General features: G+C 41.0%; 2 protein-coding genes across 2 annotated transcripts; one reads left to right on the top strand and one right to left on the bottom strand.

Moving 5' to 3' along the window:
• Positions 1-1,832: 1,832 nt before the first annotated feature.
• Positions 1,833-2,648, top strand: LOC132651016 (zinc finger protein ZFP2-like; the record flags this gene model as incomplete). Its single annotated transcript, XM_060376337.1, has 1 exon — positions 1,833-2,648. A coding segment is annotated over one exon (816 nt), but the record flags the coding sequence as incomplete, so codon positions are not given.
• A 17,617-nt stretch (positions 2,649-20,265) lies between these two features.
• On the bottom strand, positions 20,266-21,871 carry LOC132650944 (NEDD4-binding protein 1-like). Its single transcript, XM_060376267.1, has 3 exons — positions 21,469-21,871; positions 20,691-21,396; positions 20,266-20,620 (listed from the first exon to the last, which is right to left on the bottom strand). Exons 1-3 carry the CDS (start codon positions 21,869-21,871, stop codon positions 20,266-20,268), a joined length of 1,464 nt encoding a protein of 487 aa, XP_060232250.1.
• Positions 21,872-26,631: the final 4,760 nt, after the last annotated feature.

The following is a 26,631-nucleotide window of genomic DNA, read 5'->3' as shown; positions in this document are numbered from 1 at the left end:
TCAGTGACCTTCAATGATGTGCATGTGAAATTCAGCCAAGAAGAGTGGGCTTTGCTGGAACCTTCCCAGAAGCAACTCTACAAAGATGTGATGCTAGAGACCTGTGAAAACCTCACTGCTATCGGTAAGACTGCAAATTTTCTTTCACTTTTAAAATAAAGAGACAACTCTTACTTTGTTATTGATCCTCTTCTATAATTCCAATTTTGAATGAGGAGGAGTGAGGTGAATAAATCAGGCATGGTTCTAAGGGTCACAGAAGATAGTGATTTAACTTTTGCCTTAATAATAACATGATATTTCCAATAATATATATTTTCTGGTACTATATTTTAGGCTACAATTGGGATGACCATAATATTGAAGAACATTTTCAATTTTTTACAAGTAATAAAAGGTAACTTTATGTGCATGTTGATACAGATATGAATCTTAAATTTTAATGTGTCCTGGAAGTTTGCTGTTTTTTTGTTTGTTTTTTGGCTGCTTTTTATTTTCTGTTTTTGAAATAGTTTTTTTTTCTGGGTATCTGTGACTTTCTTAGACTTGCTTGTTAGACCAACCTGACCTCAAAATCACACAGATCTGCCTGATTCTGCCTCCACAAGTGCTGGAATTAAGGACATGTACCAGCACACTTGGAAGTTTTAAAGAAAAGCAACAGTGTATAAACAGCACTGCTTTAAGTGTACTGATGATCATTAAAATCTCACAATTCCATGTACTTCAATGTTCGGTATCTGATTTGCGATTGCAAGGTACTCCCCTAAGATTGAAGAAAATAAAATAATGTTGTAACAGAATATACCAATTGAATCATATGGTCATTACAGCTACTGAGTTGAACTGCCAATCTGTTTAGTCTCATTCTATCTACTCAGATATTATAAAATGTATATACATTGAATAGGTGATGAGTATGTGTCCAAAACCTTCTAATAAGCAAATATGTCATAGTACAACCAGTGTTACTCATATTCATACAGAAACATTGTAAAGTTTAGTGAAAGGAGCAGCTTATGAGAGTCAAGATTATTGTTGTGGAGAAACCTTAATCTCTATATGACATGTCTATGATGAACAAAAAACAAACTGTCTTAATTGAATGTGGCCAATCTTTTATTACTCTTGTAATTTAATTATGTATATCATATATCACAATGTTTCTAAGACACATGAGCATAGGGATATTGAAAGAAGCAGTGTACCTGTCTTTCTCCAAGAACAATTGATTTTGTAGTAGTTTCCACTTTGAGTAGATTTTCTGAATGTGATAAATGGTTACTGTTAATTGGTTTTACAACTTCACTGAGAATTCATCAGCAAACTCATACTGCTGAAAATACCTATGAATACTAAGAATTTGGAACTTCTTATGCATGTCTTATTCACTTCTGAAATGAAGTGTCATTCATAGAGTACAAAAATTTGTGAATGGTATTGCTGTGGTAAAACTCTGAATTCTTACAATACTCTTCATATATTTGAGAAAAGCTCTTATAGAAAAATGATGCTATAAAAGTGAATCACATAACAAATGCTCTTAACATCACAGGGATCTTCAAAAATACCCATAATGAAGTGGAATACCATGAAAGTAAATAAAGTGATAAAACTTTAAAATTTGATTCTTTTTTACCATTAGACTGAATTATAAAATTTATTCACATAGATAAATATATTTATTAGTGTAATTAAATGACTGTGGTAAATCATTCACATGTTCCAATTATCTTTGCAGGCATGAAAGCAGTCATACCGGAGAGAAACCCTTTAAGTGCACTCTATGTGGTAAAGCCTTCCCCTATACCACTGTTCTCATATGGCATAAAAGAACACACACAGGAGAGAAGCCTTACAAATGTAATCAGTGTGGTAAAACCTTTGCAAAAAACAGTCATGTCGTGCGGCATAAAAGAACACACACTGGAGAGAAACCTTATGAGTGTAACCAGTGTGGTAAAGCCTTTGCACAAAACAGTCATCTCATAATCCATAAAAGAACACACACTGGAGAGAAACCTTATGAATGTAATGAGTGTGGCAAAGCCTTTGCAGAAAACAGTCATCTCATAAGCCATAAAAGAACACACACTGGAGAGAAACCTTATGAATGTAATGAGTGTGGCAAAGCCTTTGCAGAAAACAGTACTCTCTTAAGCCACAAAAGAACACACACTGGAGAGAAACCTTATGAATGTAAACAGTGTGGTAAAGCCTTTGCACAAAACAGTGCTCTCATAAGCCATAAAAGAACACACACTGGAGAGAAACCTTATGAATGTAATGAGTGTGGCAAAGCCTTTGCAGAAAACAGTACTCTCTTAAGCCACAAAAGAACACACACTGGAGAGAAACCTTATGAATGTAAACAGTGTGGTAAAGCCTTTGCACAAAACAGTGCTCTCATAAGCCATAAAAGAACACACACTGGAGAGAAACCTTATGAATGTAACCAGTGTGGTAAAGCCTTTGCAGAAAACAACACTCTCTTAAACCACAAAAGAACACACACTGGAGAGAAACCTTATGAATGTACCCAGTGTTGTAAAGCCTTTGCACAAAACAGTCATCTCATAAGCCATAAAAGAACACACACTGGAGAGAAACCTTATGAATGTGATGAGTGTGGTAAAGCCTTTGCACGAAACAGTAATCTCATAAGCCATAAAAGAACACATACTGGAAAGAAACCTTATAAATATATGCAATGTGATAAAGCGTTTGCACAGCAGAGTAGTCTCTGAAAACATGAAAAAAAAACAGTGGAGAGGAGCCTTGTGAGGGTAATTAGTGTGATAAAGCCTTTACATTTAACAATCATCTCCTAAGACAACCACACATTCTGGAGGGAAACCACACGAATATACCTACATGGCAAAGCCTTTGAACATAACATCTCCTAATACATAAAAGAACACATACTGGAAAGAAGCTGTCTGTCTGTAACCAATGTGAATAAAACTTTTGGATTTCAGAATCATCTTCACACTCATGAAAGAAATCCTAATGGAAAGAAAATCTGTGAGTGCTTTTAACATGTTGAAACCATTCCACATTTGTATAATCTTCATCATCATGAAAGGATTCATAATGGAGGAAAACTTATGAATGTGTTAAAATGGTGAGGCTTTTCACAAATCTAGAGTCATCATCATCATAAAAGTATCCTTACTGGAGAGGAATTCTGTGACTATAAGCAATATGGAAAGGCCTTTGTGTTCCTTGGTCTATTGAGATCCAGCAGAACTGAAAAACTAGCTCAATGGAAATGACCTCCCTTTTCTAAAGGGTAAAGGGAATATGGGGAATAGGAATGGAGGGTAGTACTAGGGGAGAGAAGGGAGAGGGACTACGAGTGGATTTTAAAGTAAATAAACTTATTTTTAAAAAGAATACAATGAATGGTGAATATCAATTACATGCAACAGTATTATATAATAAGGTGTTTATGGAAGACTTATTGATAATCCTGATTCTCAATATTTACTGTTTTCAATTGCCTCACTTTACACAAGAAACTTTTAGTCCAGTGGATGAATATGTAGGGAATGGTGAACTAACACCAGCCAGGAAGTTCTCTGAGAGTAACACAACAGTGGTAGCCTGTAGCAGTTTCTTTGTGTACACATACCTATTGTTCCAGGGGTTCTATTGAAAACCATCACAACCCACACTGAATTTTGAGATGTGAGGGAGGAGGCTTTCTTTTCCATGTATGACTCTGCTTCTGGCCTAGATGGGTAACCATGTCAAGGGTGAGTTTTCTCTGCCTGACTTCATCTGGAGAGTATCTTTAGACATGGACACCACCAATCAAATTTGATAGATGGCCTTTGACACAGATCCCTGATAACTCTCCCCTCCCTTCAAATATCGGATAATTTGGATCTGTGTCCTTGTTCTTATTCATATAATAGGAATGTACTGTTTAATGCAAATCAAGCATCCTTGAATTGCCTAGCATTAAACAATTATCTACACCTATGCTTGGAGCATCCCAGGCACTCCCCAAGGGATATAAGCCTCTGTTTTCTGTTTTCTGGAATTAAAGTTGAACTTACTTTCTGAGGTGGTTCCCAGAGTGGCTGACCACAGTTATGCTTGCGGGCTTTCCAAGCTTTATGCTAATCATCTTCTGCCCATTTTGCCTTCCTGGGCTGGTGGGAAACAGCCCTCCAGGCAGCAAGAAAATCACGATCTCTGTAATGCCTGTGATAAAATGTTTCAGACTTCATAGCATTTCAAATTTCACATGTTTCTGGATATGAGATGGTCAATCAAACAGTGTCTTGGAGTGGGACTCTTTAAAATGAGTTATACTTATTGTTTAGTTCACTGTAAGGTTGCAGGCAAGCTTCATGGTATGAAATCTTCTGAGTACAGTGGCCCATGGAAAATAAATAAGCACAGAAATTTTATTTCTTTGTTTTTAATAGCTGAGTACTGTTCTGATAATGTATGGGTGGATGGCAGAGGAGAGAAACTCCCCTTTTGAGTGGTCTAGGGAAAAGGGATGGGGGAAGATGGAGGAAGGGTGGGACCAGTAGGAGTTGAGGGAGTGACCTTTAATCAGCATATACAATGAATAAATTGTGAAAAATAAAAACAATTAATGAAATAAAATAAAATATAGTAAGGAAAACAAAACAAAAAAGCAAAAATTTGAGTCTAGTTTGGGTAATCGCCCTCCCTCAAAGAGAATAAAGAAGATATATAGAAAGAAAAGAAAAACAGAATCTTTGTCTTTGTCACCTTTCTTCCCCGTGGGCTCACTTGAAGATCATTATCCAATGGAGACCATGCTTCTCTCCCTGAAGTTTATGTTACCATGAAAGTAGGATTCAAACCTGGAACTAATGGCAGAGGTTCCTAGTTTCCTAGTTAACATATCAAATGAAATCTACCTGCCATTTTCTCCCAGCAATCCTTCAGTCCTTCCATGTTATCTGTTCCTCCAGGATAGTATAGCCCATGAAATGCCCTGAATTCTCCTTCCCAGGGCCTGAGCTAACCTTATTCCCCCCTCACCCATATATAGGAAAACTATTTTGGCTACCTGGTCCTGTCAAGAGCCATGCAGGAGCAACAGCAGAACAGCTGTAGAACTCATGGAATATGGCTCCCATTAGCATAGTCATGATGAGTTTGTCTTGGAGAAGCACAATCCCAAGAACTGCTTTTCCTGAGGACTTTGAGCTCTTATGTAGCTTATCTCTGCTTGTTGTCCTTATGATGCCCATATTCCTCAAAACATGAGGTGTATGAAAACTATAAGGAGTATATATGGGCACTATCACTGGCATTTAAAATTAACAATGCTTGATCTCTTTTCACATGTTTACTGGAGCAGATTAATGAATCTGCCCTTGAAAGGAGTCATAGATGTAGATTGTTAGCAATCACCATTATACCTAGAAAGAATTTAGAGAAATAGATTGTTTAACAAGATCAGGGAAAATGTTTTTGCTGATGACTCTGTTGTAAAAATCTTAGAGAACAATTTAAAGTTAATAAAAGTACACTATTAATAGTAAAGCCAGGAATGTTTTAAGGTTGGTGAGCTGAAACAATAGCCCAAGGTAGCATTGGCTGACTGGGTACCCTCAAAATGGGTCTAAAACTGAGACAGCAGTTGATTCCTCTATATTTGTTTTTTCCCTCAGCTTCTTGATATCATTTAATAAAAATTATTGAGTAGATGCACACCCCTTTAAGATTTAAAGTACAGGTGCCAGTACCATGCCATTTTTTTATTACTGTTGTGCTCTAGTACTACTAGAGATCTCGGAAGATGATACCTCCAGAAAATCTTTTATTGTACAGGCATTTTTTTTTATCAATTCTGGGTTTTTGTTTTTCCATATGAAACTGAGAGTTATTCTTTCAAGGTCTGTAATGAGTTGTGCTGGTATTTTGATTGGAATTGCATTGAGACTGTAGATTTCTTTTGGTAGAGTGGCCATTTTTTACTATGTTAATCCCACCAATCTTGGAGCATGGGAGATCTTTCCATCTTCTGATATCTTCCTTGAAGTTTTGTCTTTTGTATACAGGAGGGCTTCAGATATATTTTTTATTTAATTTTGTATCCAGCCACCGTACTGAAGGTGTTTATCAGTTGTAGGAGTTCCCTGGTTGAATTTTTAGGCTTATTCATTTGTACTATCACATCATCTGCAACACATGCTGGATTGGATATGGAGAAAAGGGAACCCTCCTCCATTGCTGGTGGAAATGTAAACTTGTACAACCACTTTGGAAATCAGACTGGTGCTTTCTCAGAAAATTATGAATAATGCTACCTCAGGATTCAGCTATACAACCTCTGGGCATACATTCAGAAAATTCTCAACCATACAACAAGGACATTTGCTCAACTATTCTCATAGCAGCTTTGTTCATTATAGCCAGAATCTGGAAACAACCTAGATGATGTCCCACAACTGAGGAGTGGATACAGAAATTGCGGCACATTTACACAGTGCAGTACTACTCAGTATTTAATAACAAGGAAATCAGCAGGCAAATGGATACAACTAGGAAAGATCATCGTCAGTGAGGTATCAGACTCAGAAAGACATGGTATATACTCACTTCTAAGTGGATATAAGTCATGTAATATAGAATGAAGCATACAAAAATCTATAGTCCTAAGGAAGCTATCCAACACAGAGGACCCTAGGGAAGATGCTTAATCCTCATTCAGAAAGGCAAATGGGATAGACATTGTTAACATGAGAAGACAGGGAATAGGGCAGGAACCTACCACAGAGGGCCTCTAAAAGAATCTACCAAGCAGGGTATTGAAGCAGATGCTTCGACTGATAGCAAAACTTTGGGTAGAGAGCACAGAATCATATGGAAGATTCAGGAGATAAAGATCTGGATGGGCCAGGCACTCCACAAGACCAACAGAGCAAAAATAAATATGGGCCCTGGGGTTCCTGCTCCAACCAAGGACCATGCATGGAGAACAACTAGAGCCCCTGTTCAGATGTAACCCATAAGTTTCTCAGTCTCCATGTAGATTTCCTAGTAAGGGTAGCAAGGGCTTTCTCTGACATGAACTCAGTGTCTGGCTCTTTGTTCACCTACTCCTGAGAGGTGCAGCCTTGCCAGACCATAGAAGAAGCAGGTGCAGCCATTCCTAGTGAGTTCTGATAAGATAGGCTAGTATAATATAGTAGGGGAGGAGGACTTCCCCTATAAGTGGACTAGGAGAGGGGTATAGAAAGAGAAGGAGGTAGGTTGTGACAGGCAGAAGGTGAGGGGCGGGCCTACATTCACTATACAAAGTGAATTAATTGTAATAATCAATAAAAATGTGTTTTTTTCCGTGATGACTGGACTTATGCAACTGTCTCCTAACAACAACTGAAAAGAATACTATTTCATTTCTACACATTTTCCTTTTCCTGTAATACTATTTATAATAAATACCCTTGATAAAATTCAGTGGCTTGTTATATATTCCTGGTATCATAATATAGCATAATATATTACAAATCAAAATTTGACATGTTAAGCATATAAAAAGTTTATGAAAAAGTGGCTTGAATTTTCAAAAGAACAAAGAGTATTTGCTTAAATCTCTGGAGGGTGAAAAATGGAAGAAAAATGATGTAAGAATAAATAATAATATATAAATAAATTAATATCTCTTACATAAATTAAAACATTTTGGTTATTGCAATTTAAAAAATATACACAGAACACTTTTTTCTTTATTTTTTATTACTATTATTAATTACACTTTATTCATTTTGTATCCCCCCATAAGCCCCACCCTCCTCCCCTCCCGATCCCACCCTTCCTCCTCTTTCTGCATGCATGCTCCTCCCCAAGTCCACTGATAGGGAAGATCCTCCTCTCCTTCCTTCTGATCTTAGTCTATCAGACCACATCAGGAATGGCTGCATTGTCATCTTCTGTGGCCTGGTAAGGCTGCTCCCCCCTCAAGGGGAGGTGATCAAAGGGCAGGCCAATCAGATTGTGTCAGAGGCAGTCCCTTTTCCCATTACTATGTAATCCACTTGAACACTGAACTGCCATGGGCTACATCTGTGCAGGAGTTCTAGGTTATCTCCATGAATAGTCCTTGGTTGGAGTATGAGTCTCTGGGAAGTTCCCTGTGTTCAAATTTTCTTGTTCTGTTGCTCTCCTTGTGGAGTTCCTGTCCTCTCCAGCTATTGCTATTTCCCACTTCTTACTTAAAATTCCATTCACTCTGCCTGACAGTTGGCCATCAGGCTCAGCATCTGCTTTGATAGTCTGTAGGGCAGAGGCTTTCAGAGGCCCTCTGTGGCAGGTTGGATACGTAAACAAAACCCAGTAATCTGTTGCATACAAGAAACACACCTAAGGCACAAAGAGAGACATTACCTGAGGGTAAAACGTTGGAAGATGACTTTCCAAGCAAATGGACCCAAGCAGCAAGCAAGAGTAGCCATTCTAATATCTGATAAAATAGACTTTCAACCAAAATTAATAAAAAGATTGGGGAAGGACACTTAATACTCATCAAAAGAAAATTTCACCAGGAAGACATCACAATTCTGAACATCTATGCCCCAAATACAAGAGCACCCACATTTGTTAAAGAAACATTGATAAAATTTAAACCACATATAGATCCCCACACATTAATAGTGGGAGACTTCAACACCCCACTCTCAACAAAGGACAGGTCAACAAAACAGAAATTAAACAAAGAAACAATGTCTCTAACAGAGGTCATGAATCAAATGGACCTAACAGACATTTACAGAACTTTACATCCAAACACAAAAGAATTTACCTTCTTCTTAGCACCTCATGGAACCTTCTCCAAAATAGAACATATAGTTGGTCACAAAGCAAGCCTCAACAGATACAAGAAGATTGACATAATCCCTTGTATCTTGTCTGATCACCATGGAATAAAGCTGGACCTCAACAATTACAGAAATAGCAAAAAGCCTACACACACATGGAAACTGAAAAACTTGTTACTACATGACAGCTGTGTCAGGGAAGAAATAAAGAAAGAAATTAAAGTCTTTCTAGAACTCAATGAAAATGAAGACACAACATACCCGAACTTGTGGGACACAATGAAGGCAGTGCTAAGAGGAAAGTTCATAGCACTAAATGCCTTCAAAAAGAAATGCGAGACAGCTCATTCAAGCAACTTAATGACTCACTTAAACACCCTAGAAAAAGAAGAAGCAGACACACCAAGAAGGAGTAGATGGCTGGAAATAACCAAACTCAGGGCTGATATAAATCAATTGGAAACAAATAAAACAATTCAAAGAATCAATGAAACCAGGAGCTGGTTCTTTGAGAAAATCAACAAGCTCGACAAACCCTTAGCCAAGCTAACTAAAAGGCAGAGAGATACCACAAAAATCAACAAAATCAGAAATGAAAAGGGGGACATAACTACAGACACTGAGGAAATCCTAACAATCATTAGGACTTACTTCAAAAGTCTATATGCCACCAAATTTGAAAATCTAAATGAAAATGGACAATTTTCTTGATCCATTTGACTTACCAAAGCTGAACCAGGACCAGGTAAATCAACTAAATAGACCTATATCCCTCAAAGAAATAGAAGAAGTCATCAAAAGTCTCCCATCCAAAAAAAGCCCAGGACCAGATGGCTTCAGTGCAGAATTCTACCAGACCTTCAAAGAAGAGCTAACACCAATTCTCTTCAAACTATTCCACAAAATAGAAACAGAAGGAACATTACCAAACTCATTCTATGAAGCCACAGTCACCTTGGTACCTAAACCTCACAAAGACTCAACAAAGAAACAGAATTTCAGGCCAATCTCCCTTATGAACATTGATGCAAAAATACTTAACAAAATACTTTCAAACAGAATCCAAGAACACATCAAAGATATTATCCACTATGACCAAGTCGGCTTCATCCGAGGTATGCATGGGTGGTTCAATATATGGAAATCCATCAATGTGATCCACCATATAAATAAACTGAAAGAAAAAAAAACACATGATAATCTCCCTAGATGCTGAAAAAGCATTTGACAAAATCCAACATCCATTCATGTTTAAAGTATTGGAGAAGTCAGGGATACAAGGCACATATCTAGACATAGAAAAGGCAATATACAACAAGACTATAGCCAACATCAAACTGAACGGAGAGAAACTTAAAGCAATCCCACTGAAATCAGGGACAAGACAAGGCTGCCCACTCTCTCCATATCTCTTCAATATAGTTCTGGAAGTCCTTGCTAGAGCAATTAGACAGTTGAAGGAGATCAAGGGGATACAAATTGGAAAGGAAGAAGGCAAATTATCACTATTTGCAGACGATATGATTGTATACCTGAGTGACCCCAAAAATTCTACAGAGAACACCTACAGCTGATAAACACCTTCAGCAAAGTGGCCGGATAGAAACATAACTCAAAAAAATCAGTAGCCCTGCTGTATACAAAAGAGAAAAGGGCTGAGAAAGAAATTAGGAAAACAACACCCTTCACAATCGCCATAAATGACATAAAGTACCTTGGTGTAAACCTAACCAAGCAAGTCAAGGCTTGTATGAAAAAAAAATTCAAGTTTCTGAAGAAAGAATTAGAAGAAGATATCAGAAGATGGAAATATCTCCCATGCTCATGGCTTGGCAGGTTTAACATAGTAAAAATGGCCATCTTACCAAAAGAAATCTACACATTCAATGCAATTCCCATCAAATTACCAACAAAATTCTTTACAGACATGGAAAGAGAAATTCTCAACTTTGCTACACCCTCTCCAGCATCATCGCTGTAACACATCAATAGATTTTGCTACTAGACGGTAGATACGTTTTCTTCAGAAATAAGCTCCCTGGAGGTCACTGGCAAGAACCCTAACATGGCCACCTAAGACTTATTCTGAGAGTCCCATGCTTACTCAATTACAGGGTTGGATTGATGAGCTTTTTTGCTGTTTCTCTATGATTCTTGGAATAGCACAGTTAACTATTCAAGGAAACACATTTCTGATAGATTACTAAAATATTTAGCAAATATGAGTAAAAGGAAAATAAAATCTTAGGAGAGGTAATTAATCAGATTCACCATCAGGAATTGCTTGTGGAAAAACCAAACATTGTAGGTAATAAAAGGACAAGAGTTTTAGGGCTTTTTAAGAAAATATTTAATCAGGATCTGTTAGGATGAATGCCCTGGATATTACCACTGCAGTAAAACTACTATAAAACCATTACCAAACACAAGTGTTTATGATGAAGCAGAAAGAAGATAGGCAATCATAGGACTTCAGAAGGTTTTATATTATACTATGGATGTTATGGACAGACTGGCTAGAGCGAGTACCCCTTGGTGCCTTATCTCTAAAGAGATTTTAAATCCTTAGCAAGACAAACAGGAGGAATTACTCCTGATGCTTATCTCTAGGAAGAATTGTAAATTTTTAGGCGACTTATCTTGGAGGACTATTAACAGCCCCTAGCTAATAACAATAAACTACATAAGCGAACCACAAGTTTAACAGCCCCTGGTCCTCTACTCACTAAATTAGCAGCAATAACTCTGTGTAAATAGTCACTAGTCCTATGTTTGCTCTGCTTAAGAGGCTTTTAGGCCAAGGTTTTTTGTAGACACTGCCTTTTACCAGATCGCCTTTCGGTTAAAATATAAACTTTGTAAATGTTCTGAGAAATATGTCAACTTCAGGTGCTTCTATATGTATTCACTATAAAAGTGTTGGCTTGATGTCAGTAGAGCACAGCAGATTCAAAACACTACTTGGTCTGGTCTCTGACTGTTAATCTGCCTACCTGTGCCTAACCTGAAAATCCAAACAACTGATTCCCCACAGTTGTGGGGCCCCAGCTGGGCCAGTCTGCTGCACAACTTCATATAAAATAACAAGAAACCCAGAATTGCTAAAACAATCCTCTACAATGAAAGATCTTCTGGAGATATCTCCATCCCTGATCTTAAGCTGTACTATATAGCAACAGTAATAAAACCTGCATGGTACTGGCGTAGAAACAGAATGGTGGATCAATAGAACTGAACAGAAGCCCCAGAAATAAACCCCCATACTTATGGACATCTGATCTTTGACAAAGATACCACAACCATAGAATGGAAAAAAAGATAGCATCTTTAAAAAATGGTGCTGGTCTAACTGGATGTCTACATGTAGAAAAATGCAAATAGATCGATACTTATCACACTGCACAAAACTAAAGTCCAAGTGGATCGAAGACCTCAACATAAAACCAGACACATTAAATCAGTTAGAAGAAAAAGTGGTGAAGACCCTAGAACTCATTGGTACAGGAGGCAACGTCCTGAACAGAACACCAACAGCACAGGACAATCAATAAATGTGACCTCATGAAACTGAAAAGCTTCTGTAAAACAAAGGACACCGTCATCAAAACAAAATGACTGCCTACAGATTGGGAAAGACTCTTCACCAACCCTTTATCTGACAGAGGGCTAATATCCATTATATATAAAGAACTAAAAAAGCTGAAAAGCAGCAAACCAAGCAATCCAATTAAAAAATGGGGAACAGAGCTAAACAGAGAATTCTCTGCATAAGAATATAGAATGGCAAAGAAACACTTAAAAAGATGCTCACCGTCCTTAGCCATTAGAGAGATGCAAGTCAAAATGACCTTGAGATATCACCTTACTCCCTCAGAATGGACAAGATGAAAAATTCAAGTGACAACACATGCTGGAGAGGCTGTAGAGAAAGAGGAGCCCTCCTCCACTGCTGGTGGGAATGGAAACTTGTACAATCACTCTGGAAATCACCCTGGCACTTTCTCAGACAACTAGGAATAGTGCTTCCTCAAGATCCAGCCATACCACCCCTAGGCATATAGCCAAAAGAGGCTCAAGTACACAATAAGGACATTTGGTCAACCATGTCTGAAGTAGCTTTATTTGTAATTGCCAAAAGCTGGAAAGAGCCAAGATGCCCCTCAACTAGAGAATGGATGCAAAATTTGTGGTACATCTACACAATGGAATGTTACTCAGTAATGAAAAATAAGGAAATCATGAAATTTGCAGGTAAATGGTGGGACCTGGATAGGATCATCCTGAGTGAATGTCCCAGAAGCAGAAGGACACACATGGTATATACTCACTCATATAGACATATAATATAGGATAAAACTACTAAAATCTGTATATCTAAAGAAACTAATCAAGAGAGAGGACCCTGACTAAAATGCTGAATCCCCATCCCTAAAGGCAAAGAGGAAGGACATCAGAAGAAGAAGAAAACAGGAATCAAGCTAGAAACCCGCCACAGAGGGCTTCTGAAAGGCTCTGCCCTGCAGATTATCAAAGTAGATGCTGAGACTTATGGGCAACCTTTGGGCAGAGTGCACTGAATTTATGTAAGAAGTGGGAAATATTAAGATCTGGAGAGGAGAGGAACTCCACAAGGAGAGCAATAGAACCAGAAATTTGAACATAGGGGTCTTCCCAGAGACTCATACTCCAATCAAGTACCGGGCATGAAGATAACCTAGAACCCCTGCACAGATGTAGCCCATGGCAATTCATTGTCCAAGTGGGTTACATAGTAATGGGAAGAGGGACTGTCTCTTTTATTACTTCCCCCTGAAGGGGGAGCAGCCTTACCAGGCCACAGAAGATGACAATGCAGCCACTCCTGATGAGATCTGATAGACTAAGATCAGAAGGAAGGAGAGGAGGGCCTCCCCTATCAGTGGACTTGGGGAGGGGCATTCGTGAAGAAGGGGGTGAGAGGTTGGGATGGGGAGGGGAGGAGGGAGGGGATTATGGGGGGATACAAAGTAAATAAAATGTGATTAATAAAAAAATAAAAAAAAAAACAATACCTACAATCAAACCTGGTAGGATTTCACAAACTACTTGACCAGTGACAACTCAGAAATACTAATATATTTTTAAATTATATCACAGACAATGAGTGTTTTCAACTTTATGATTCTAATTAGGTCAAAATTAAAAAAGTCCTAGTCTTTTTTATTGTTCAATTAAATGGATTCATTTTTTCAGATAAATGGTTAAATTTTATGTGAAAAAAGAGTAAGAATTAGAAAACTATTATGTAAAATATTTATATATAAGAATTTAATTTATACTTAAACTTAAGTAAAGTACATAAATATAAAAGGACTATAGCATATGTATACTTCAGCAAGATTTTGTAGCTTCATTTCCACAAAGCACTCATTAACATCTATAATAATAAACTATTTAAAAACATTTAAAATATGTTATATTGATTAAATTATATTCTAAAAATTCATGCATATGCATGTATTTATTTATGATGTATTTGTTTTAAATTCATTCTAAAGTATTGAGTACATTAGGCAAAGTGCAGTTAAATCAAGGCCCTATTTTGTTGCAGCCATTGTGCTTCCAACCCACCATGGATTCTGGCATTTTCTTGATCCCTTTGCTTGACTGGAGAATTAGTTATTAATATATCTTCTTGTGGCTTATAAAGGAAATGGACACTGATTGAAAAAAAAAAAAAGAACAGGTAAGAATTGATGAAAAATAGTCAGATAGGTTACAACCAACTATTCAAGATTTGTAGTTTGAGGTTAGTGAAGCGAAAAAGGAAGACAGTGGCAGAGCCAAGAAACAGTCTGAACTGAACATTAAACATGTGAAGACATGTGAATGCCTTAACAGAATACAGTACCATATGCATTAACTACACTTTCAGACACAATTTAAAGGAAGAAGTTGTTAGTTATGCCTCTTTTGAAAGGTATTTTTGTAAGTTTATGTGTTTGTCTGTGCCTGCATGAGATTATATGTACTATATCTATGCTTCTGCCTATGGAGACACAAGTTATGAGTCTCCAATTTTGGGTGTTGGGAATAGATTTTGGGTCTTCTGGATGGAGAACACATTTTTATATATTTTTTTATTTTTATATTAATCACAGGTTATTTACTTTGTATCCCAGCCATAACTCTCTCCCTAATTCCCTCCCAATCTCACCCTCCCTCCCTCATCTCCTCCTGAACCTCTCCAAGTCCACTGGTAGAGGAGGTCCTCCTCCCATTCCATCTGACCCTAGTTTAACAGGTTTCATCCGGAATGGCTGCAATGTCCTCCTCTGTGGCCTGGAAAGGCTACTCCTTCCCTGGGGGGGTGTCAAAGAGCCCTCCACTGAGTTCATGTGAAGGAGAACACTTTTAAAGTGCTTAGCCATCTCTATATTTTTCTTGGTTACAGATATTTCTGTCACTGGTTGCTTACTTCCATTGAGTGGACAGAGCCTATCAGTGGGATCAAGAAAGTGGAGTTTCTTCACCTCAAGAAACACTGGGAGCAGAGTGGAATGGCAACAAAGAAGACCCACACTGGCTCTAGCCCTGGATGGCTCATCTCCATCTACCCAATTCCTCTAACCTGCTCCCTCTAATATAATTCCACAGACTCTCAACAGTCTGTTCAAATTTTGAATCACTCAATGGATTAAACTATGCATGGGTTAATGCCTTGTTAATCTAATTACTTCTAGAAATAGCCTTTGAACACACCAAAGGGTGTGTTTTCTACCCAACCGTGTTAACAGTAAAGACTAAGCAATGCACTGAGGAGTTCCCTCATGAATGTTCCTGAATTATATTAATTTGCATTATTTGCATTGTCTTGAGAGTGACCATGTCATGGAAATTCCCAAAGTAAAATGTGGGAACATTCAATAGGTCAGAAAATATAAGTTGAAATTACAGGGAGGACATGTTTAAAAACTGCTTTTTTGTGGCATAGAATTTGAATCACCTTTTTTATTCATTCAAATATTACAATGAAAAACTCTTCTATATAAGTGTTGGCTGCTGTATTATTTTCATATATTTCTAAACAGTTGCCAAGATTTAGAAATTCAGTTGTGTAGATTATATTTCAAAATACCTGGACTGGACTTGAGAACTAATCTTCAACCAATAAACATAAAAATCATAACCATATGACCAACCCCAAATTGTTTGCTAGAGTAGAATAAAAGCCAAGCACATAAGAGCAGTTATCTATCCCAGGTAAAAAGAGTCAAGTTAAAACAATGTAAGAAAAACATACTTGCATATAAAATTAAAATTTTCAACCTTATGAAAATTTACCAAGATTTTCTCACAAAATTATGAACTAGAATGTAGTTTTTTTCACTGCATTTTTTTTTCATGGAGATTCAGGTTCATTTAAAATCAATGCATTTCCTTTCCTTCCTTCCTTCCTTCCTTCCTTCCTTCCTTTCTTTCTTTCTTTCTTTCTTTCTTTCTAAATATATTCTTCTCTCATATGTCCTGACTACAGTTTCCCCTCCCTCATCTCCTCTGACTTCCTCCTTGTTATTTTCCCTTTCCCCAGATTCACTTCTACATTTACCTTCATAAAATAGCAGGCATCCCAGGGATAGCAACCAAACATGGTGTAACAAATTACAATAAAACTCAACACATGCCATCAAATCAAGGCTGGATGGATGGGGCACTCTGGTAGGGGAAAAAGGGATCCAAGAACAAGCAAAAGTGTCAGACACTGCACCCACTGTTAGGAGTCCCACAAGAATATGGAAGCAGTCTAAGTTTATGTGTACTGCTGTAAAACAAAACAAAACATACAAACAAAAACCTTCTAGATACTGCATCACTTACAAAGAGCGGGATTTTACTGTTCATAGTTCTGAGGAGGGGAAACCTAGACTCAAGGGTCAGCAGATTTGATGTAAATAGTTTCTACTTCCAAGATAATAATTTACCATTGCTCTCTCATGTGCTAAAAAGCAAAGGGCAAAAGTACCTTCACTATATGATAAAAAGTTAAATTCATAATTCTATGGGAACAGGTGGGTGCTTTAGTATCTATTTGGAATGAACAGTTTAAGACTGGAGTAGAAGATATGGTGGATATGTTTGTGGCAAGATTGACTTAGAATGAAGAATTAGTAAATTTGATGACAATTTTCTCAAGAATATTGATTTTATCAAGTCAGTCTCTAACTTGGAAATACAGTATAGATTCAGGCAGTTATAAATGAAAGAAACATTGGTCCCTTCTTGAAATCAGACTTTGCCCAGTGAATTTCTTTTTTGTGTACACAGATATATCACATTTCACTGAACTCTCCTTCTCAAAGCCATCCAGAAGGAGAGCTGAAAACCACAGCGAATGACTCTTTATCTGTGTTAGTCTAAGTTGCAGGTGAAATCAGTAAATCATTTGCTGCATGGATTTTAGCTACAATGGGAGAAACATTTTGCTTGAGAAAACTCAATAATTTGGTGCTCATATCTTTCACTTTAATATGGAGCTCTATGTAAATTCACTACTTTAAAAAGAAAAATAATCTGAGGTATATAAAATCCCTTTAGTGAGGATTTCATCAGCAACTAATTTCCTCTCCAAATTCCAAGTCAGCTTAGACATAAAATAAAAGTAGAGATATGTAGGAGCCAAAATACCTCTTTAATAATTGAGAGGTCAATAATGATGAGGAAAAAATTTGTTCACAGGAAGCTGAACTTCTAACGACCATGTCCTCAGACCCATACAGTCAACAGCAATGGAGCCTGAAAGTCTAGCTCAGTGTTTCTCAACTTGTGGATTGCAATAGCTTTGGGGTATGAAAGAACTTTTCTCAGAGGTCACATATCAGATATTCTGCATTTTAGATATTCACTTGATTCATAACAGCAGCAAAATTTCAGCTGTTAAGTAGCAATGAAAATAATTTTATGATCGAGGGTCTCCAAATCATGAGGGTAGCAACATTAGGAAGATTTAGAATCACTGGTAGCTGAAAGTACGCTCTCAGTGAACAGCTCAATTTCAAGGCATAAGGTCACTATGCTTTGGTCCTTTATTTTCTTTTTTTAAATTTTAATTATTTTTTTTACAATTAATTCACTATATACCCTGATTGAAGCCCCCTGCCTAAACTCCTCCCAGGCCCACTGAAAGGTGGAGTCCCCTGCCATCTGCCCATAGCTTATCAAGTCTCATCAGCACCACCTGGATCCTCTTCCTTTGTGGCCTACCGAGGCCACATCAATAAGGGCAAGTGATCACAGAGTAGGCAACAAAGTTCATGAGAGAGGCAGCCTCTGCTCCCCTTACTCAGGAAGCCACATAGATACTGAGCTACCAATCAGCTACATCAGAGCAGGGGGTCTAGGTCATCTACATGCTTGGACCCTGGAGGTGCACCATTCCCTGCAGGACCACCTGGGCTGAAACTTTTTATATTTGTTGGTCTCAGCATACAAAATGGGGAAAAATAATCTTCACCACCTCTATATCTGAAAAGGGCTGATATAGAAAATATATTAATAACTCTAGAAATTAAAAAACAACAAATCAGGTAATTAAAAAAATAAGGTACAGAGCTAAATAGAGGATTCTCTGTAGAGGAATATAGAATGGCAGAGAAACATTTAAAGAAATGCTCAATGTCTTTAGTCATCAGAGAGAAGCAAAACAAAACAACGCTGAGATTTCACCCTATACCCAGCAAAATGGCTAAGATCAAAATCTCAAATGACAACACATGCTGGAGAGGTTGTGGAAAAAGGGTATACCTCCTAAACTGCTGGTGGGAATGTAAACTTGTACAAAACTTTGAAAATCAATCTGGTGCTTTCTCACACAATTATGAATAGTGCTTCCTCACGTTCCAGCTAATATTGCATAGAAATAAATACAAAATATACTCAAGAATGCAACAAGGAAATTTGTTCAACCACATTAGTAGCAGCTTCATTCATAATAGCCACAACCTGAAAGCAACCCAGATGTATCAGAGGAACAGATACAGAAATTGTGGTACATTTACACAATGGAATACAACTAAGCAATTAAAAAAAAGGAAATCATGAAATTTGCGGACAAATGGTGGAATCTAGAAAAGCTCCACTCTGTGACTCCTGTAGACGAGTCCTTCTCTGATTGGCTCTTGGTCTGCTCCTCAAATAGACCTCACTTCCAATCACGGCCCTTGCCCTCTCCAAACAAGACTTCCCTACATTGCTTGGGATTAAGGTTGAGTCCTAAGGGTGTGTCAACATTTCAGCCAGGGGGCTTTTCAGGGGTGTCTGCGTTCCAGCCCCAGCAGGCAGCCCATGAAGATCTCTATGTGTGACCCCCCATTGCCAGGTTGCAGGACTAAAATTCCTCTAAAACTGCCTCCCTCCACCAATCCTTGTTGCTTTTTACCAAGGAAGACTCAAGAGCCACCTGCTCGGGGGAAATCCCACTAGCTCAGAGAGACAGGGAGAGCACTCAGCTGACCTTGTACTCAACTGAGGACACAGGAGGAGCGAACCCTCCCCCCACCCCCTTCACCAGGCTGTCCTAAGGACCCTCTGATTCAGTCTCTCTCCTTCCTGGCATCTCTTTCAGCCGAATAGAAACATTGTGCTGGGCTTCAGTCTTCCATCACAGACTATCACCCACTCCCCTAAACTAAACAGTGGAAAAATCCACCTGAAGATTAATGCCTTCATGCCACCTTCCCCTCGAACATCAGTAACCTCAGAAAAAGTCCATTTCAGGATCTAGGTCTTCCCATCTGTCTGTTTCAGGAACTCACTGTCCTCTTTCAGTCAGGTCGATGAGCTCTTCCTGCACCAGGGCATGGCCGTTGTGGAGCTGGCGGTGGTGTTGGTGTTGTGTGTGCATTTGTGCGGGGGCTGTGGGTGGTATCAACTTTCCCGGTGGGACCATGGCTCCGGGTTGCCCTCTATCTGCCTCCTTTCCTTCCTTGAGTAGAGGCCTTCATGGGGAATCCTCTCTCACTGGGGATGGGCTCCTTTGCAATTTGATGGAACCCTTAGGCTCTGCTGACCTGTGGAAATATAGGCAAAAGCTGCTTCTCTGAGCGTCCCATTACCTGAAACCCATCCCACTGTTTTGAAAATCCCATTGAAGAATGGAAGCTCACACTCATTATCACGTTCTCCTACAATCCAGGGACTTTAAACAGCAGTAGTCTGCCTGGTTGCCAATCAGGAAATTTCAACTTAAAAAACAAAACAAAACAAAACAAAACAAAACACAATGGTCTGTATTTGTGGGAGTTCCTGCTCCCTGTTTCTATTTATTTAGAATCTCCATTTTGTGTACACCAAACATCTGTCACTCCTTTCTCCCATATCATACAGCAATGTTCCCTCAGGGAAGGATCTACCAACAGGTGGCAGATCCTAGTGCCCTCCCCTGCCCCGTCCCCACCACACTGTGAGTGCAGTCTCAGCCCAGCTTTGCATCCAACACGAGGCCAGAGAGGGCATTCAGGTCCATCGTGGATGGATGAGCTAGCAGAATCTGGTCAATCTTCTGTTTCTGCTCAGAGTCCGGGAAGATGCTCATCAGCGCCTCCCTCAACTCGCTGGTCTCTGCCCAAGATCTCTGTGCGGGCCTGCCCAGTTTCTGCTGCATCCTGGACAGTGTGACCGGGGCAGTGAAGAGCTGTTGCTGAGGAAGCCCAGGGCTTGGAGAGGCTCCGTGGTTCTGGGGTGGTGGCCAGTGGCTGGGGCTGGGGCTGGGGCTGGAGCTGGGGCTGGGGCTGGGGCCGGGGCTGGGGCTGGGGCTGGGGCTAGGGCTCCTGAGGACAGAGTCCAAACTCATGCCTGAGTCTGCTCATGCCTGGCGGGCCGCTGTCATCAACCAGCTGCTTCTCTGGAGGAAAGAGGTCCTTTTGAAGAAATTTATCCAGCTGAGGTCCTTGTCTTCCCAGAGGGTCATCGGGAATCATAAATATGTCTCCCATGAACGTGTATTGAAGCAGTCTCCTGGCAACGATTTCTCTCCAGGACGCCGACTCAGTCACAAACTCTCTCAGGTTATCATTGGTCATGATGATCCCCCCCCCCCCGGTGTTCTCTGCCAGGTGCAGTAGGAACCTGTCATCATGAGAAGAGATTCTTTCTCGGGAGACCATCCGGGCAGGAGTCAGAGCCACTATGCCGAGCTCCTGGAGCTGGCCCAACAGGTGCTGTTCAGTGACGTGAGGATCCCGTCTCGTTCTCCACTTCGGGACAAACACGGTGATGTTTCTGTTACCAAGCTTCCAGAAATACTCCACGGCGAGGGCTATTCCGCGGCAACTGAAGAACTTTTTCAGGCTGTGGGCCATGGCCACGTTACTCCCGTCTATCACCACATGCTTCAGATCTGCTCTGCTGGGCTCATTTCTCAAGGCCAGACTGTATGGGGTCTTGAGGGCCTCTTGAAATCTCTGAACCCCTGTGACCGAAGCAGTGGGTTCCTCAGAGGATCCGCCCAATGCTGCGGATCCTGTCCCTGAAGGAAACAGCCGGGGCTGCTGAAGGAGAGGCTCAGAAAGTGGGGGACACCTCGGCTTAGGCTCAGGCGAGTCCCCTGAGCAGGAATGCTTTCCATGGGGAGACTCCTTAGATTATGTAAGCACAGGTCCCGCGGAATGTTGAAAACCCTTGTCAGGTGTTCCTCCCTGGGCCAATGGGAAAGGTGGTGGGGGTCGCTGCCCCTGTTTGGTTTCCTTCAGAGCCAGCGGCGACTGAGGTTCCACGGGCTGTCCATCCCGGCCCCCTGACCCATCACGTAAACTAGTTTCTTCTTTGAGGGCCCTCGGTTCTCTCACTTCCCCTTTCTCGTGTCTCTGCAGCCTCAGTAACATCACAGCTAATTTCGCTTGTTGCACGACTACCACTTCTTGCAGTAGTTCTGCTTTTCCAAAGGCTGTTGAGGTGCATTCTTGTTGGGCACATATTGGTCCAAGCTTCTTGGAGAGAAAGTAGAGAAGGACGGCTGCAAGTACAAGTACAAGCAGGCTGGTGATCGTGATGGTGATCAAGGCCCAAAGAACTGCCGCCATGGCTTTCCCAAGGAACCCCTCTAGGCCTTCAGTTTTTCCCCTCTCCAAAATGGAGCCTCCTATGTGTTCTCCAGCAGGAGCCGGGTGAAACAGATGCATCCTCTGCAGAGGATCCCAGGGAATTTCTCCTCCTCCGAGGCTCTCCCTCAGACGTCTGCTCTCCTCTGAGACCTTTCTGTCAGATGTCCTCTGCCTCCTGCAATCTTGGTGGGTTCTCTCCTTCCCGATCAGGTTGGGTTCCACTGCAAACACTTCTGGTCCCTTCTGACTCTCGGAATTCACGTGCCTCTCTTCACCAGCACAGAACCGCACTCAGAAAATCAACAATGGGTGGTGGGTTGCTGGAGGGAAGGGGGTGGGGTGGCGATCTAGCACTCAGCTTCACCTCACTGCACAGTGAGAACTCAACTGAGCTGCTGTAGTGTGTTGCACTCTCTTTAAGAAGCCTCCCTTTCCTGGTGGGCGGATCCTATCTCTGATGCTTGCTGAGGAGTCCTTCTCTGATTGGCTCTTTGTCTGCCCCTCCACTAGACCTCACTTCCAATCAAGGCCCTCTCTCTTTCCAAACTAGAGTTCCTTACATTGTTTGGGAATAAGGTATGTCCTAAGGGTGTGTCAGCCTTTCAGAAAGGGGGATTTTCAGGTGTGTCAGTCCCAGCAGGCAGCCCATGAAGATCTCTTGGTGTAACCCCTTGCTAGAGCAGCCAGGTAGCATGATTGAAATTCCTTTGCAACTGCCTCCCTCCTCCAGCAAACAAACAGACCAAAACCAATAAAAAACACAAAAACAAACAAACAACCAAACCAGGCTAATTCCTTTTGCTTTTTGCCAAGTTGGACTCAAGTTCCATATGCTATTTATTGGATGATGATGCTGTAGGGTGTTCGAAGTTTACAATGATTTGATCATTTTAGGTGAGCAGTACATCTAGTCCTGCCCCTATCTGATTTGGTGAGCTATGATTTTCTGGACTGGTTGTTGGGCAATGTTTTCTCATACTGCATATCTGGACATTCCTCTGCATCAGGGTGGAGAACTTTGGTATTCCTTTGCAACAGTGTGTGTCTTTTCTCAATTCACCTGCTTTTCCTTTTGTCCTTCTGCTTTCTGGAAAAGTACTGATTGAAGTTAGTTTATTATGGGGTATAGATTTCATAAAGAGCCCTGTAGAGCCAACTTGTTCCTTTCATTTATCTGTATTTTTAAATATGTTTATGTCATGTATTGTGTATGTCATGTGTATAGCATTGTTGAGGCATGCACATATGAATAAGCTGCCCATCAGGATTGAAAAGGATGATCAAATCATGAGGCAGACAATGATGCTGGAAATTGATCTGGGCAACAGACATTCAACTGCTAACTCATTGTCTTTCTCCAACTTATCTAAGTTTCTTTCCACTTCCGTTTCAAAATCATTGCTAAAACCCCACAGAAAACCCCACTGTTTTTCCAGGAGCTCATTTTGAGATAATTATAATTCCCATGAACTAGTCTCATTAGTATTAATATATTATATAATAGTATTAATATATTTTAAATAAATTTTAATAAAGTATAAATAGTCCATCATTCATTATTTTGACACATATTAAGTGAAGGTATTCCTGCTATATGATACATTTCTTCATTATTTACAGTTGCTTTGACAGCATCAAAGGTGGTAATACTTTAGAATAAAATAGACAGCTGCACCCTGCTGTCTAGAACCATTTCAGTGGTACCCAGAACACCAAGTATTTGTTCAAAAAGTCATGTACTGAAGGCAGTTATTTTGATCTGTGGGTACAGAGTCAGGAGTGGTGAGAGGATGGAATGATCCTTACATTAGATATAGAATGCATGACTACCTGATTTGCATGGATGTCTCAGAATGAAAGAAAAAAATGGTAAGTAGCTTCAAGTAGCTATTTCAATATAATAACAACACACACACACAGACATACACACAGGAACACACAGACACAACCACACACATATACACAGACACACACATGAGTCTATGAAGTCACGGTTCCTCACCAGGAACTCACATAACAGTTATAGCTAATCCAAAACTATTTTGAAAACAAATAAAATATCATGGCTTTATCTGTATTCTCTGTTTATGCCACTCAGGTACAATATTCCTCCGCAACAGTTTTGATGTGGTTTTTCAGAGGCTTTCTCATTGTCTGTATAGTAACTGTACAGTAACTGAAGGAAGTCTTTTTAATATCTAAAATTGTGAGAGGAGAAAGGAATGAAGGTCAACCTGGACTATAAGAAACTCTGTCTCAAAAACAAAACAGCAGCAACAACAACAAAACAGCACAAGAATCTGAGTGCTTGGGATGTTTTGGGGCATTCAAGTTTTTTATCTTAATTCTTGGCTCCATAGGAAGCTATTGAGGAGTGTAGTGCTTTGAATGAAAATGACCCCTACAGTCTCATATGTTTGAAAATATGGTCCCCCCCCATTGGTGGAAAACTTAGGAAGTGTGATCTTGTTGAATAGGTGTGTCACTGTGGGTGGGCTCTGAGGTTTTTTAAATCCCACACCATTCTCAGCTCTTTGCCTCATACTTGTAGATCAGGATGTAAGCTCTCAGCCACTGTTCTCTCTGGTGCTCCGTCTGCTATTCCTGTCTGCCACCATGGTCCCTGCCATGATGGTCAGGGAATTACCCTCTGAAACTCCAGGTACCCAACCAACTGTTTCTTGTATTAGCAGCCTTGGTCATGATATCTTAGCACAGTGATAGAAAAGTAGCTAAGGCAAGGGGTTTGAAAACAGAAGAGAAATGCTTTGATGTACACTTATCTCAAAGATCCTTTTGTCCTGTAAAACTAATAGCAAGATATCAGAAATTTCAAGCCTCAGAGCGCCCGGACCCAGAAGGCAGAGCCCTTGCGGGTGGGGCGGGGGAGGGGCTCGCGCTAGGCGCGGCGCAGGTGCAGTGCGCGCTTCCATTGTCAAGCGTGGCCTAAGCGCCGTTGCTATGGCTACAGACGCTGAAGGGAAAATGCTGAGCTCGCCCTGGCCTGGTGGGCGGCGGTGGCGAGCATTGGCGACGGGAACCCGCTTCCCGGGCGCGGTGGCGGTGGTTGCGGCTCAGCTAGTGGACTACTTCATCTTGGTAGGCTCAGACCAGAAGCCAAGTAAGGGTGTGGGGCAGGCGCCACCTGGGCTCCGCCTCCGCCCCAGGCTCCGCCTCCTTTCCCTCTAGGCTCCGACTCCAGGCCCCGGACTCCGCCTCCGCCCTCCCTGGGCTCCGCCTCAATGCCCGGGTTCCTCCCTCCGCCCCAGGACTCTGCCTCCTCTCGGCACCCGGTTCTGCCTCCATTTCCCTGGGTGCCGCCTCCACCCCCTTGGGCTCCGCCTCCGCCCATGGGCTCCGCCTCCGCCCATGGGCTCCGCCTCCGCTTCCAATAGGCTCTGCCTTTGCTCCCCCGGGCTCCGCCTCCTTCCTTTCCTGGGCTCCGCCTCCGACCTGGGCTCCGCCTCCGACCTCAGGCTCCGCCTCCGTCTCCAGGGTTCCTCTCCGGTCTCCGCCTCTGTGCCCCGCCTCCTCCGCCAGCAGCCTTCCAGTGGGCTAAGTGGTCCTGGGCCTGGCGTCATGGCTGGGAAACGGGGAGGAGAGAATGTTGGGTCCCGCGGTGGAGGAACCGCGGGTCCACGGATGTAGGCCATCGCGGAGCGGTTGAGTCTGGCTGGCTGTGGGCGTGTGTGAGGGACCCGCAGGACGGCAGTCGCGGGGCAAAGCCATAGCTTTGCAACCCGGAGCTGAAGGGCTGTGTGAGTCGGGAGAGCCTGCACGAGTTTAGCCAAAAACTTCTATGGAGGCTGCTGGTACCGGGGACCGCGCCCTCGGGCCACAGGGGTTGGGAGGGCGGAAGCACACTGTACAGAGTTCCTAGGGATACACTTGTGCCCTGCATCCTGAGTAAGAGTGACTCTGGGGCCAGTTCTCCAGGAAATGATGTGCAGAGAGTCGGGTGCTGCCACAGCCTTCATGTGGGTTCCTGCAATTAAACTTAAGTCATGAGGCCTGACAGCAAGTGCCTTTTTCTGTGGAACCATCTTGCTGTTACATATTTTCAGTTACATTTTTCTTCTTCTTTTCTTTTCTTTTATTTCTTTTTCTTCCGTTTTTTCTTTCTCTTTCATTTTTCTGAGACAAGGTCTTACTATATGGTCCTGGATGTACTGGAATTATCTATATAGATGACACTGACTCTCATAGTGACCCACTTAGTTTCTGCTTTCCAAATACTGCAATTAAAGGTGAGCTCGTGTGTGCACACACATAAAACGGGAAAATCTGAATAAGAATGGTGGCTTCTTATATGATACCAGCATCCTAACAGTGATACTGTACTGTAAGGATGCAGCTTGTCTGGTGAAGATAATGTGGTAAAGGGATCCATGGTGTCTCTTATTCCTTCAACTGTTGGTAAATATACAACTTTATCAACATAAAAGCTCCAGAAACCCACCATTAATCCCAGCACTCAGAGTGGCAGAGGCAAGCGGATCTCTGAGAGCTCAAGGCCAGCCTGGCCTACAAAGCGAGTCTAGGACAGCAAGGCTACGCACACACACACACACACACACACACACACACAATGTTTTCTTGAAAAACAGAGTTTAGAAACCGTAAAGATAAAATGTAATTTAAGTATCTTGATTTCTCCTCGACACTGATGAGATAAGGAAGTTATTAGTCTATACAATTTTGAAAAAAACATACTTTTTAATGATAGAATTATATTTCTG

Source organism: Meriones unguiculatus (genome assembly GCF_030254825.1).
Source record: "Meriones unguiculatus strain TT.TT164.6M chromosome 13 unlocalized genomic scaffold, Bangor_MerUng_6.1 Chr13_unordered_Scaffold_37, whole genome shotgun sequence".
In the NCBI taxonomy this organism is placed as follows: domain Eukaryota; kingdom Metazoa; phylum Chordata; class Mammalia; order Rodentia; family Muridae; genus Meriones; species Meriones unguiculatus.
Note: the sequence above shows the minus strand (reverse complement) of the source record. Positions and strands in the feature narration are given on the sequence as shown.